Genomic DNA, 14168 nt, shown 5'->3' on the forward strand with positions numbered 1-14168 from the left:
GGAACCGCAGGGGCAGGTGGAGGGCGGGAGCTCGGCCTGGAGGCCCGACGGCAGAGGGGACTGAACAAAACCGAAGGGAGCGGCCGAGGCCTGGCGAACCCGCACTCACGGGTTTTCCTGCCTGCGTGGACTTCCCCGTCCCCAGCCTGCAGGACACGTGAGTTGCGTAGCCCTGGATGAGGGGGCTGCTTCGGGCCGGGGGCCCCGTGAGCTGGGGGCGAGCACGGGGAGCGTTGGGGGGCGGCAGCCTGCGGCTCAGGGTGCGACCAGGGCCCGGGACCGAGGCCTCATCGGGCTCCCTGCTCGGCGGGGCGACCGCTCCTCCCTCCCCTGCCACTCGTGTGTCCTTGCTGTCTCTCCCCGTGGAATCTCACACCTACCGACACTCGCCGAACAACCGCACCAAACGCCAACCGGTCACTCCGGTGCTCGCTCATCGGGATCTTACTAATCGAGGGGCTGCTCTGCACCGGGGCCCGGTACCGAACCTGCAAGGCCGAGCGTCCCGTGCTTTGCCCTGAGTCGGGCACACGCGGGGGCTCGCCCGTCGCAGCACCAGGAGGTGTGCTCGGGCGGTGAGAGCCAGCAGGCTTCCTGGAGGAGGTGCCGGTGGCGTCGGGATGCGGGTGGGCTGCGTTGGGGGAACAGCCTGACCTCTGGCACGTGGGTGGGAAAGCACAGCGTGGACTTCGTGGAGCCGAGGGCCTGCTGGGCGGGAGCAGGGAACAGTGGGCGCTCGCAGGGGAGGGTGGTGGCCGCCGGGGGTGAAGGCCTGGAGGGTGCATCTGGGGGTGACACTTCTGCCTGGTTGGCCCCAGGGGGCCGTGGCACGGTTTTAGCAGGAGGGTGTGCAGAGCACTTTCTAGAAAAATTGGCAGGAGCAGGGCAGGTGTCGGAGCCACAGAAACCAGTTGGGGGTCTGTGGTCACGGCCTCGGACGGCGATAACTCGGTTTATGAAGACGCGCCAGCGGGCCCGGCTCTCAGACGACAGATGGGGGTGCAGGAATGCTAGAAATACCGGTGCTTTTTCTTCAGATCCAACTAATTCTTTTTGTTTGTTTGTTTTTAAAGATTTTTATCTATTTATTCATGAGAGACCCAGGCAGAGGGAGAAGCAGGCTCCACGCAGGGAGCCCGACGTGGGACTCGATCCTGGGACCCCAGGGTCATGCCCTGGGCTGCAGGTGGTGCTAAAACGCTGAGCCCCCCGGGCTGCCCTGATCCAACTAATTGTGATTTAAAGCCATGAGCCACAGGGAAATCCCTTTACACTAATTGTAATTGAGGGGGACCCTCCCTCAAACGGGATGGGAGAGTCTGGGAGGATTACACGGTGGGTGAATGGGGGAGGGCCTCGCCGTTCACGCTCCGTGGGGCTTGTGGCCTGGCCCAGCGAGCCAGAGGGGCAGGGGTCGGGGCAGGGGCAGGGTGGGGGGGTACGGGGGTGGGAGGTGGGGTGGGGGGTGGGGGGGGTGGGCACTGGCTCGCTGCCGGCACGCTGGCTGGCGGGGACTCGGGCCTCCTGGGCATTTGGGGGCGCTCTGCACCCCCTAGGCCAGGGGCTCCCAGGGGGCCAACAGCTGGGGGTGCTGAGCCTGGGCCCACACTGGCACCTTGGGCCCACCCCGCCTCACCCCTCGCCCCCCATCACCCCCTGCCCCCCACCTCACCCCGTCCCCCGCCTCACCCCCCCTCACCCCCCTGCTCACCCACTCACCCCCTGCCCCCGCCTCACCCCCCACCGACTACAGGTTTGGCCTCTGAGACTGGAGAGAGGCGGCCCTTGGACTTGGCACTCGGGGCCCAGTTCCCCTCTCTCCGCAGCGCAGCGCGGCCGGGAGGCAGGGGGTCAGGGGGTCCTCCGGGGCCGGGGCCGCGTCTACACCTCCAGCTCTGCTGGAGAGCAAACCGCTGGTGGAAATCCCCTCGTGAGACAGCGACTGGAAATCCGTGCTAAGAGGAGCCTGGTTCCCACTGAGGATTCACCTCGGGCGCTGAGTTCCGGGGAAGACCAGGCCGGTCAGCAGGTCTGCTCCCCCCGAGCGGGCCCTCCCTCGGGTGCCACCGGCCCGCCCCGCGGCGCCCCTCCCGCGGACTCTCCTGCCTCAAGGTCTTAAGCCCTTGGAGTTCCGCGGCCTCGAGCCCTGGTGGCACTGGGATAACCGGACGCGGGATAGTAAATGGCAGAGGCGAGGCTGCTTCCCTGGCGCCGGGCCGGGTGCAGAAAGCCCTTGGCCTCAGCTGGAGTGGCCTAGACTGTGCAATCCCACTAGCTTTCGTGTGACGCTCCCCTGTCCGAGGGTCACAGGGCGCCAGGAACACCAGTGCTGTAACTCGGTCTGTCCCACCACGTCCTCTCCCGTCACCGAGTATCTGGTCGCTCACCTGTCAGCGCCACGGGGGACCCAGACGTTTCCCTAGGGCTCGGCACGTCAGTCAGGAGCGGCCTAAGGACCACCTGGTCTGTGCAGTGACGCCGGGGGGTGCGTCACTGAGCCGTAATCTGGGGAGCCGTTCCGGAAAAGAGACGAGGGGCGGGCTGTGAACTAGACGGGGACACGCAGCAGCACCCCCCACCCCGGGCAATGCTGGGGGGCGGAGAACGAGGTCACCATGAAATGACAAAACACTCGGGCTAAGACGCAGGTGCCCTGAACCGCAGAGCCTCGTCCGGGAGAGAAAGAATCGGAGACAACCTCGTGTTTTCAGGTGGGACAAGTTTATTGAGCGCGGGTCGGCCTCTCCCGTCAGGCTGCGGGGGAGACGTCGGCGCAGCCAGACGGGGGGCCAGGCCCTTGTCGATGCGTCTCTGTGGCCGTCTCTGCAGAGTGTGCAGCCGCCTCTGAGCACCACCTGGGTGGCGGGGGGTGGGGGTTGCCTGGCTGGGGACCGAGCTGGGATCCCCGCTTCGGGCCTGGCACCCGGGGCATCTTGCACGTCCTGCTCCGCTGCCCGCCTCCCCCGGGTCACTGGGCTCCGGGGGGCTACCGGGGGGGGGGTGCCAGGGAGCCTTGGAGCCACCCGGGCGTGCACACACGTGTGGCAGACACGGGCACGCCGGCCAGAGGAGCCAGAGGAGCCCCCGTGGCAGCCGGCCTGCCCGCTCATGCCGCACTGACTCGTGCTCGTGGGAGGACGTCCGTGTGTCGACGCCCTGGCCTGGTATTTCCGTCCCTGAGTCCACATGCTGCTCCCCCCCGCCCAGCTGTCGGGAGGCACGTCTCCGACCAGGAGGAGGGCAGCGGTGGCTGCCTGGGAACCGGCGACGCGGAGGGACGCCCCTCGGTGCCCCAGCCCGGTGCTCGCTCGCGGGGATGCTGCCCGACAGGACGGCCCGCGGCCGCGCACCAAACGGCTGGCAAGCCCCGCCTCTGCCATGTAGCCCTTTCTAGAAACAGGTTGCTCGCCCCGGCTGGGGATTCGAAGAGGCTTGCGTGTTTATTTATGTAACATGGAGAAGATGGTAATTTGGAGGCCAGGAATATCCAGGATGTTGGGGATGGGACCCAAGGTCCCCTGCACGGGGACGGCAGGGGCCTAACGGAGGGCGGGGGGCAGAGGGGTCCTGAGGCTGTGCCCAGACGTGGGGGCGCTTTCAGGGACGTGGGAGCCGGGCCACGAGTCGTGGAGCAAGGAGCCCCGACCAGGAGAGCAGCAAGGCAGACACGTCCATGCTCCTGCTTCCAAAGGAAGCGGCGACCAGGCCCAGCTCGGCCTGCACCCCCCGCCCGACCCCGTGCCAACTTGGCACTAGAGCTGGGGACTGTAAACGTGAGCGGGAGGGAGCCGATGCCTGAATACCCTCGTGCTTCCACAGAGGCAGACGACGGCGGCGGGGGCTGAGGCCGGGCTAGCGCTCCGGCTTCAATTAAGGCGTCCGCGCCCTCGGGGAGGCTGGCGAGGAGACCGTGCGTCCGGGATGGCGATTCCTACCCAGCTTCCCCGTCTGCAGAAGACGGGGGTGTTTATTAACCTGCGCCACCGAAATGTCACTTAAAAATCATAAAAATCATTTGAAAGTGAAAAGGTCCGGGGGCGGGGGGGTGACAATGCGCGTTTGCGGAGAACGTGGTATAAAATGCGGCTCCTGCCGTTTATACAGAAACACGCGCAGCCCTTGGATGCTGGTTTTGGACGTGGAGCAGTCGGAGGACGCTCCGCCGTGACTGGTCACCTGATGCTCTACCTGCGAGCGCGGTTCTTCCCGGATCCAAGTACCTGCAGGGAGCGGGCGTCTCCGCAGACCTGGCGACTTCGGGCCACGCGGTGGTTGACAGGTGGACGCAGACCTGGCCTCTGGCTCTCAGGCCCTGCCTCGGTCCCACCGGGAGTCTGTGCTCACGATCACCCCTCCCAGGGTACAGGGGTTCCTTTGCCTAAGTCCACGTCTCGGGGTGTGCACGGGGCCGGGCGCCGCCGCGGTCTGCCGCGGTCACTCTTCCAGCAGGCGGGCGGTGTGGGTTTCGCTGGGGGCGCCACCCGGATCCGCGGGCACCTGCGTGGGCTCCGGGGAGCCGGCCGTCCACGTGGCCGCGCGCCCGTCTCTCGCACAGGCCACTTGGTTGCTTCCCCACACTCCACCGTTTGGCTTTAATTGCTTTTCCTTCCATTTTTTGACGTGAAAAATCGCCAAGTCGGCTCCGGCTGACTAGGTTTGCTTTTCATCTCAAGTAATTACACGAAGCATTTAAACCGCACTAAGTGCACGAAGCCCGATGTCCGGGGGAGCGCAGGAGGCAAAGGACGCGTCTCCGGGCTGGAGCTGGAGAATCCAGGTGCACAGACACGCCGGCGTCTTGCCCGCCCGCCACCTGTCAGGTAAGAGGCGGCGCTCAGGTGCCCAGGGATGTGCGGTCCGGGCGGAGGGGGGCCAGGAGCACGGGGCCCCCCCGGGCCGCAGCACCAGGGCCCGTGCCCGGAGCCAGGCGAGGGCCGTCAGATGTAGAACTCCTCGGCGTCGCGGCCCGCAGGCCCCGGGGGCGCAGGGGCTGGCAGCTCCGGGGGGGGCCCGGGCGACACAGCCAGGAGGGGGACCCAGGTCGCCCCCCCGCCCCCCGTGGGCAGGGGCCCCTCTCGGACCCCCTTGGGCTGCGGCCCGTGGCTGTGCACCCCCCCGGGGCCCAGGGCGGCCTGGGCACGGCCGAAGCTGCTGGGCGCCGAGTAGGCCGAGACCACCGACAGGTCAGAGGAGGACAGCCGGAGGCCCGTGTCCACGTCCGTCTCCTGGGCCCCCTCCAGGTCGTCTACGGAGACTAGCTGGCTGTGCCCGCGCCCCGATGCCCTGTGCCCAGGGGCGCCGCTGCTGGAAAACCACTGGGGCAGCGCGGAGGAGCCCGGCGGTGGGTCCCCCGTGGGCAGACAAAACAGGGACTTGCTTCTCTGGAACGACCAGGGGAGGCTGGTGGTGCTGCAGGCGGGACCCACCAACTCCGGCAGGTGCCCGGGGGGCCGGGCCGGGGGGCTGGGCGCGGGCTGGGGGCTGACGGCGGGGGGCTGCTGGTGGCGGCCGGACACACTCCCGCTCGGGGAGGGCAGGGGAGGAGGCTCCTGCTCCGACAGGTGGGGGCTCCGGGCGGGCCTGGGGGTCTTGAGTGCCCTCTGCGCCTGTGGGGGAGGAAGGTACAGTGGTTAGCTGGAGCGGAGCACGGTCATGGGTCCCCCGGAGCCCCCCCCGGGTGTGGCTGCAGCCACTGCAGTCCCCCAACCCCACAGCCAGGGTGCAGGGAGCACAGTGGGTGGAGGCGAGTGGAGGTGACTGGGAGCGAGTGGGAACCAGTGGGAGCCAGTGGGAGCCAGTAGGGGTGAGTGGGGGCGAGTGGGGGCGAGTGGGGGCCAGTGGGAGCCAGTAGGGGTGAGTGGGGGCCAGTGGGGGCCAGTGGGGGCCAGTGGGGGCCAGTAGGGGTGAGTAGGGGTGAGTGGGGCCAGTGGGAGCCAGTGGGGGCCAGTGGGAGCCAGTAGGGGTGAGTGAGGGCCAGTGGGGGCCAGTGGGAGCCAGTAGGGGTGAGTGAGGGCCAGTGGGGGCCAGTGGGGGCCAGTGGGGGCCAGGTGCACCAGGCCCCTCAGCTCGGGGAGCTCCCTGAAACTTCCCGGGGGAGGGACAGGGGGGTCACCGCTAAGTGCAGTACGACCCCTGGAAGGACGGGCTTGTCTCCAGCCAAAGCACCACCGTCGGAATGTGACCCACGGAGGACGGGGTGACCAGGGTGGGGTGGCACAGTCCAGGTCAGCACGGGTGGGTGGCGGCCAGGGCCTGCCCAGGGGTGGGCGCCCATGGCTCGGCAGCGTATCTGAGGAGCGCGGGGCTCCCAGGAGGTGCTGGTGGACCCAGCGAGTCCTGGGACGCTCTCCCTTCAGGGCCTGGGCAGCAGGGGCCTGGCACCGTCCCCCCAGGGCCCCCTCGGCCCGCTACCCGCCCCCGCGGCACAGTGGGAGCCTGTGTCCGTCTGTGGGACTGGGGGGGCTGCCGTCGGTGCTCTGCTGCTCTCAGCCTCCCTCTGCTCCAGCTCAGAGCTCAGCCCACAGACCAACCCTACGACACAGTTTCCGTCAACTAAGGGATTTGGGGGGCACCTGGGCGGCTCAGGTCATGACCCCGGGGTCCTGGGATCGAGCCCCGCGTCGGGCTCCCAGCTCAGCGGGGCATCTGCTTCTCCCCCTCCCCCGCTCATGCATCTCTCTCTCTCTCTCTCTCTCTCTCTCAAATAAATAAAATCTTTAAACAAAATAATGGGTTTGGGGACAGTGAGCCTGGCCCTAGTACAGGATCATCCAGCTTCTGGATCCTTGAAATAAGGGCTGAGTGAGGGTTCGCAGCGGGGGTGCTTCCTGGCCCCCAGCGGCCGTGACCCCCTGGGCCTTCCTGCACAGCACACACCCTTGCTTCCCTGTTGACGGGGAACCGGGTTTTCCCACAGCCACCCCGGACTCGGGGTGAGCGTAACAGACGTGTTACAGGTGAGGGAGGGGAAGCGGCAACGAGACCCCGTCTGTGACCACGTGAAAGTCCTGTTTCGCTGGAAGGACGGGAGACAGAAGTCGCTTAGGCAAGAGACGGTGACGACAGAGACCAGGCCTGCCCAGTGGGAGCACAGGTGGCCCCACAGGTGAGCCTTGGAGACGGGCGACTGTCCTCCGCGTGGACAGCATGGGCGGGGGGACGCGGTGCTGGACGGAGGCTGACCACGCAGAGGCTGACTGCTGGCAGGTGAGCGAGGAACGTGCTGGGGTGGGGGGTGGGCAGGTGAGGGAGGAACCTGCTGGGGTGGGGGGTGGGCAGGTGAGGGAGGAACCTGTTGGGGGGGTGGGCAGGTGAGGGAGGAACCTGCTGGGGTGGGGGGTGGGCAGGTGAGAGAGGAACCTGCTGGGGTGGGGGGTGGGCAGGTGAGGGAGGAACCTGCTGGGGTGGGGGGTGGGCAGGTGAGGGAGGAACCTGTTGGGGTGGGGGGTGGGCAGGTGAGGGAGGAACGTGATGTGCTGGGGTGGGGGTGGGCAGGTGAGGGAGGAACCTGTTGGGTGGGGGGTGGGCAGGTGAGAGAGGAACCTGCTGGGGTGGGGGGTGGGCAGGTGAGGGAGGAACCTGCTGGGGGGCCACCTGGTGGATCAGAGTGTAGGCACTGGAGCCAGCGAGGAAGGCCACACTGGGAGTGGAGCCTCACGCCGTCCTGGGTGGGGACCTGGACCCACTGGGTCGGGAATCCACCTGCTGGTCCTCAGAGTCTCAATTATGCGTCATTTTTTACATATGACCCTTCCCTTCGTCGATTCCTAAGGTCCCCCCCGACTGCAGGTAGGTCTCGATCCCACAGACCCACCGACTCATCTTTCAAGCAGCACTGACGGGAGGCAGAGCTTCCCCACGCGGGTTTGAGTTCTCAGTGGGTTCATCAAAGGCGCTCGGAGACCCGCGTCGCCAGCAGCCTGTGCCCCACGCGGATACTCTATCTTCCTCTTCTGTGTGCTCCGCGGTGTGCAGAACGGCGGGGGGCCAGGCCCGGGGGCTCTGAGGGAGGCCTGATGGTCCCCGGCGTCCAGGTGCAATAAAGGGAGCGGTGATGAGGGGCGGTCTGGGCCGCAGGGTGGGCCAGGGGAGGGCGCCCACCCGGAGGGGGAGGCGGGGTCTGCAGAGGTGACGGCCTGGGGCCTGGGCCGGTGGTGCTTGAGCAAAATCTTGGAAGAGGTGCTCCCCGACCAGGGGCTCTGCAGGAGCAGGCGGGGGGCGCCCCGGGCGCCCACAGGTGAGGCACCTGGAGACCTGACGGGGCGGCCACTGCAGGGCTGCGGCTGCTGGGGGCCTCAGCGGGAGCTGCGGCAGAGATGGAGGCTTCCCCGCCTCCCCGGGCCTGCGCCCCGCGCTCCGCACCCTGCTCCCCAGCACGCGCCCGGGCGCCAGGTGAGGGCCCTACCTGGGGGAAGGGGCGCACCAGTGCCCGAGAGGCGTCGCTGCTTGGGGGGCGGGGGGGGGGCTGCTGCGCAAACTGGTTTGCTCGGGCATTGAGCTTGGCTACACATGAGATGTCCTGAGGCTGAGGGCAGAAGTCCTTGGTTACCAGGATGCTGGGGGGCGGGGGCTGTTTATTTATTTGTTAAAATATTTTATTTGAGAAGGCGCATGAGCAGGGGAGCAGCAGCAGGGGAGCAGCAGCGGGAGAGGGAGAGCAGGGCCCGACCCAGGGCCCACCCAGGACCGGGTCACGGCCTGGGCCGCAGGCAGCCTCCCCGCCCCCCAGGTGCCCCGAGAGGCAGTGTTTTAGCCGCCCTGTCCGTTGGGGGCCCCGGGGGCCCCAGCGACCTTCCCTCCTTCTGCCTCGGGGCTTCTCGGGGCGACTGGGGGGCCTCATTTGGGGCCTGCCTGGGACAGGAAGCTGTGTGCCCTCGGGCCGGGGAGCGGGCACCGATGGGGGAGGCCCCCTGGGCAGCGGAGCCTCGGCCCCAGGGGCGCAAGGGGCGCGCCCTGCTCCCCCCCTGCTCCCCAGGGCCCTGCTCCCCCTGGGCCCTGCTCCCCCGCCAAGGCCCTGCTCCCCCAGGTCTTGCTCCCCAGGGCCCTGCTCCCCCTGGGCCCTCCTCCACCCCAGGCCCTGCTCCCCCCAGGTCCTGCTCCCCACCCAGGCCCTGCTCCCCCGGGTCCCACTCCCCCTGGGCCCTGTTCTCCCCTGGGCCCTGCTCCCCCCCAGGCCCTGCTCCCCAGCCCTGCTCCTGGCAGGTCCCTGCTTGTCCCACGGGGACCAGCATCACTACAGCTGAGAGCCACTCACCAGGGGTTCGGTTAACGCTTCCCTGAGGGTGACCCTCTGAGTCCAGCACCTCCTGTGCCCCGCCTTTCCCGGGAAGCCCCTCTCGCCCTGGCGGCTTCGGGGCTGCCTCAGGTGACAGCAGGCGACCTAGGCGATGCACCATGGGGTCACCTTCCTTTGTCTTTGAGGCAACACAGGGTCGGGACTCACGGGGACGGAAGCCGGTCCCCTGCCCCCTTTGCTATTTTTGGAGCAGAACAGCATTAGAGCAATGACTCTGCTTAAGGCAACTACCAGGGAGATGAGCTTAGGTCTCTGGAATCACCAAACAACTAAAATGCAGCAATGGCCCCGAAGCGTCTCACGCACCCTGGAGCACAGGCAGCTTGCGCTCAGGGAAGGGGGTCGGAGCTGCAGCCTGCTTGCTGGCCAACCGGTGGCAGTCGGCTTGTTTCCGCAGGTGGGCGCAATCCCCAGGGAAGGCCGCACTGCCCTGACCCTCCGGGGCACGGTGACGCTGGGGTTCTCTCTCACCCTCACCTCCTCGTTCGCAGAAAGGTCACTCCCTCTTGTCCCTGGCACACGCACAGCCAGCGTGGCGCTGTCTACCAAGTAACGACACAGCAGTAGAACTTTTACCCCACAAACTAATGAAGAAATTGGGGTAACTCAAGGAAATTGGGCAATGGGTTCACATGAGAAATCAGATTTTTGTTCTAAAGATAAATACATCTTCTCCTTTCACTGTCCTCTGGGAAGTTTTCATATAGCCTGTGTTGTCTTTGAAATTATTTTTAAAACTTAAGATCATTTAAAAATTATTATTTTTAATGATTTTACTTATTAGAGAGCACGAGCAAGCAAGAGCGGGGCTGCATAGGGGAGGTGGGAAGAGCAGATGGATGGAGAGGGGGAAGCGGACTCCCCGCTGAGCAGGGAGCCGACCAACTGGGGCTTGATCCCAGGACCCCGAGATCCTGACCTGAGCCAAAGGGAAACGTTTAACTGAATGAGCCACCCAGGTGCCCCTAAACATTATTTTACTAAAATAAATCTTATTGAAATACAGTTGATATACACACTATTCATATGACGTAATTATTCTATGTTCATATATGTCGTGATCACCGTAATGAGCTTAGTTAATCTATCAGCACTGAGAGCTAAGAATCTTTTCTTGTAACAAAAACTATCAATCTGCTCTCCTGGCAGTTTTCGGTCGATAAGCCAGTCCTGTTAACAGCAGTCGTCAAGCCGTGCCACGTCCCGGGGGCTTATTTATTTTATCGTCGAAAGTACACCTTTTGAACAGCTTCACTCCCCAGCCCCCAATTCTGGCAGCAGCCACCAGTCTGTTCTCCATATCTGTGAGCTTGTTTTGTTTTGTTTTGTTTTCAAATCCACATATAGTAAGTTCGATCGTGTGGTACCTGTGTTTCTCTGACTTGTGCTTAGCATACTGCCTTTGAGGTCTATCGTGTTGTTGCAAATGGTGGGATTTTCTTCTTTCTTCCATGGCTGAAAAAAAATATATTTTTCTTTAGACATTTGCCCACTGATGGGCACACAGTTGGCTTCTCTGTCTCGGCTGTTGTAAATAATGCTGCGGTGCCCACGGGGGTGTGTGTGTGAGCAAGACTCTTTTGGTGTTAGTGTTTTCATTCTCTTTGGATGAACACTCAGAAACGGAACTGCTGGATCATATGGGAATTCCATTTCTGGGTTCTGAGGAACCTCCAGAGTATCTTCCACAGGGGCTGCAGTAATTTCCATTCCCACCATCGGCCTTGACGCTGTGTCTTGGACAACACGGTATTTGTCTGTTTGATACTGGCCACTCTGAGGAGCATGAGGGGGTTTAACATCTGGGGTTGAGATTTGCATTTCACGGATGATTAGTGACGGTGGGCACAATCTTATGTACTTGCTGGCCATCTGAATGTCTTCTGTAGAAAAAAAAAGTCTCTATTCAGATACTCTGCCCATTTTTAGAATCAGGCGTTATGTCCCTGAGTTATACGAATTCTTTATATATTTGGATATTAGCTCCTTATCAGATATAAATATCTGCAAGTATTTCCTCCCACTCAGTAGGCTTCCTTTGCATTTTGTTGATGGTTTCCTCGGCGGTGCAGCAGCTTTCTAGTTTGATGAAGACTCCCTATTTTTGCTTTTGTTGCCTTTCCTGGTGTCAAATTGAAAAAGGAAGAAAAAATATCACCAAAGCTGATGTCAAGCAGTTTACCTGTTTACTTCTAGGGTTTTTTTTTTTTTTTATCATTTCAGTTCTTATGTTCAAGAGTTTAATCTGCTTGGAGTCCATTTCTGTGTACGGTATCAAACAGTGGCCCAGTTTTCCCAGCACCACTTACGGAGGAAACTTGTCCTTTCCACGTTGTAAATTCTTGGCTCCACTGCTATAAATGAACCAACCACGTATGTGTGAGTTTATTTCTGGGCTCTCTATTCTGTTCTGTGGGTCTGTGTGCCTGCTTTTATGCCAGCATCGTTTTTATTGCTAGAGCTTTGTAATGTAGTTTGAAATCAGGAAGTGTGATGCCTCCAGCATTGTTGTTTCTTAATGAAGACGGCTTGGGCTATTTGGGATCTTCTGTGGTTCCATACCAGTTTTAGGATTATTTGTTCTAGGTCTATAAACAATACCATTGAGATTTTGATAAGAATTGCATTGAATACACAGATTGCTTTAGATTTTATGGACATTTTTATGATATTGATCCTTCCAATCCATGAGCATGGGATACCTTTTTGTTATTTGTATCTTCTTGAATTTCCTTCATCAGTGTCTTATAGGTTTCAGTGTACAGGCCTTGCATCCTGGTTAAATTCGTTCTCAGGTATTTTATTTTTTTGATGAAATTATAAAGGTGTTTTCTTAATTTCTCTTATGGTTTGTTGTAAGTGTATAGAAATGAAACACATTTTTATATATTGATATTGCAATATATGTTGATATATTGATATGTTGAAATTGATATTGCAACATTACTGAATTCATTTATTAGTTTTTTAAAGATTTTATTTGCTTATTAATGAGAAACACACACAGAGAGAGAAGGAGAGAGAGAGAGAGAGAGGCAGAGACACAGGCAGAGGGAGAAGCAGGCTCCACACAAGGAGCCCGATGTGGGACTCGATCCCGGGTCTCCAGGATCAGGCCCTGGGCTGAAGGCAGCGCTAAACGGCCGAGCCACTGGGCCTACCCTGTTATTAGTTTTAATATTTGTTTTAGCATAGGCTTAAGGGTTTTCTTTTTCTTTCTTTCTTTTTTTTTTTTTGCTTAAGGGTTTTCTGTGTATAGTATCATGTCATCTGCAAATAGTGACAGTTTTACTCCTTTCCACTTTGGGTGCCTTTTATTTCTTTTTCTTGCCTAATTGCTCCAAGATTTGCAATATTATATTGAAAAGAAGTGGTAAGGGTGGGAATCTTTGTCTTGTTTCCAGCCTTAGAGGAAAAGTTTTCTGCTTCTCACCACTATGTATGATGTTAGCTGTGGACTTGTTATATTATTTATTTATTATTTTGAGGTGTGTTTCTTCTATACCCAACCTATCCAGATTTTTATTGTGTTGAATTTTGTCAAATGCCTCTTCTGCATCTATTGATGGGGTTGTACAGTTTTTCTCCTTCCTTTGATAATGCAGTGTAGGACACTCACATGCAGATGTTGAACCATCCTTGCACCCCTGGAAGAGAGACCACTTGATCATGGTGTATCATCCTTTTGAAACTCTCTGGAGTTCTTAGTTCTGGATGTCTGTTTCCTTCCGCAGGTTAAAAGTGTTTTCATTCATTATTTTGTCAAATAAGTTTTCTACTCCTTTCTCTTCTCCATCTGGGGACCCCTACATGTGGATGTTAGTCTGTTTGGTGGTGTCCCATAAGTTCCTGAAGTTCACTCTTGTTCTTTCTTCTCTTTGCTGGTCTAATTGGAGGCATTCTGGTGCCTTGTTAGGAGTTTGCTGATCCTTTCTTCTGCTTCATCTAGTCTGTTGTCGAGCCCCTCCAGTGCATTTTTCAGTTCAGTTATTGTTTCTTCAGGTCTATGACTTCCCATGTGGTACTCATATTTTGTTTTTGTTGAAGTTCTCACTTTGTCTCATTTTCCCCTGAACTTAGTATTTTTGTCAGGTAAAGCACTTGCCTCTGTTTCATTAAGGTTTTTTTCTTCTTCTGAGATTTTATCCTGTTCTTTCATTTGGAACAAGTTCCTTTGTTTCTGCATTTTCTTTGACTCTCTGTGTTGGTTGCTATGCAACCACAGAAAACAGCCACATTTCCCAACCTGAAGGAGTGAGATCATGAAGGAGATGAAACTATTATTCAACCTTGCTCTAGCTCTTCATGGTATCTCAAAACTTTGTGTTTGTCCAAGCCTCCTATTTTGTTCCTAGTGGCTCCCAATAATTGAGGGTGCACTAGGACCGGTGAGTGCCCCAAAGGGAGATCTCAGTCAGCAACTAGATTCAAGCTGATTGAAAACAAGAACCTAAGGCAACAGAATTTAAAGTGTCAAATGTACCTCTTTCAGGGGAAGCCTGGGAGACAGGCGTTATTGTCTGCCCCTCTGCACTGAGCCCTGGGCTGACGGCCAATGAAGAGTCATTTCTTTGTTTGCTACCTTCCCACTGAATCTGTGAACACAAGCCTCGCTGGACACCAGGGCCAAGCTACCAAGGAATGTTTTCTCAGGGTGGCAGCCACAAAAGCTGGGCCACCAAAGAAGTATATAAGCAGCTCCTTTCTTGGAGACACTGGAAACATGGGGCTAGGAAGAGGAAAAGTGTGAAGATGGTGCCCACCAGCCTTCCCAGTCTCTGAAGAGGACGGTCGTCAGTGTGCAAATAAAAGCATGCCCCACAGGCCACAGCTATATAGATAAGCTAATAAGCTGCTTTTACAGAGTATTTCA

The 14168-nt window shown here is 59.5% G+C and overlaps 1 protein-coding gene across 1 annotated transcript in view; it reads right to left on the reverse strand.

The window, feature by feature from the left end:
• Positions 1 to 2764: 2764 nt before the first annotated feature.
• The window catches only part of FAM124A (family with sequence similarity 124 member A), an 81070-nt gene continuing 69666 nt past the window's right edge, over positions 2765 to 14168 (reverse strand). Inside the window, exon 4 of the mRNA XM_055335994.1 lies at positions 2765 to 5606. Coding sequence (XP_055191969.1) covers positions 4938 to 5606 — 669 coding nt within the window. The 3' untranslated portion in view covers positions 2765 to 4937. The remainder of the gene's footprint in view (positions 5607 to 14168) is intronic.

Source organism: Nyctereutes procyonoides, unplaced genomic scaffold, assembly GCF_905146905.1.
Source record: "Nyctereutes procyonoides isolate TBG_1078 unplaced genomic scaffold, NYPRO_anot_genome, whole genome shotgun sequence".
Taxonomy (NCBI): Eukaryota; Metazoa; Chordata; class Mammalia; order Carnivora; family Canidae; genus Nyctereutes; species Nyctereutes procyonoides.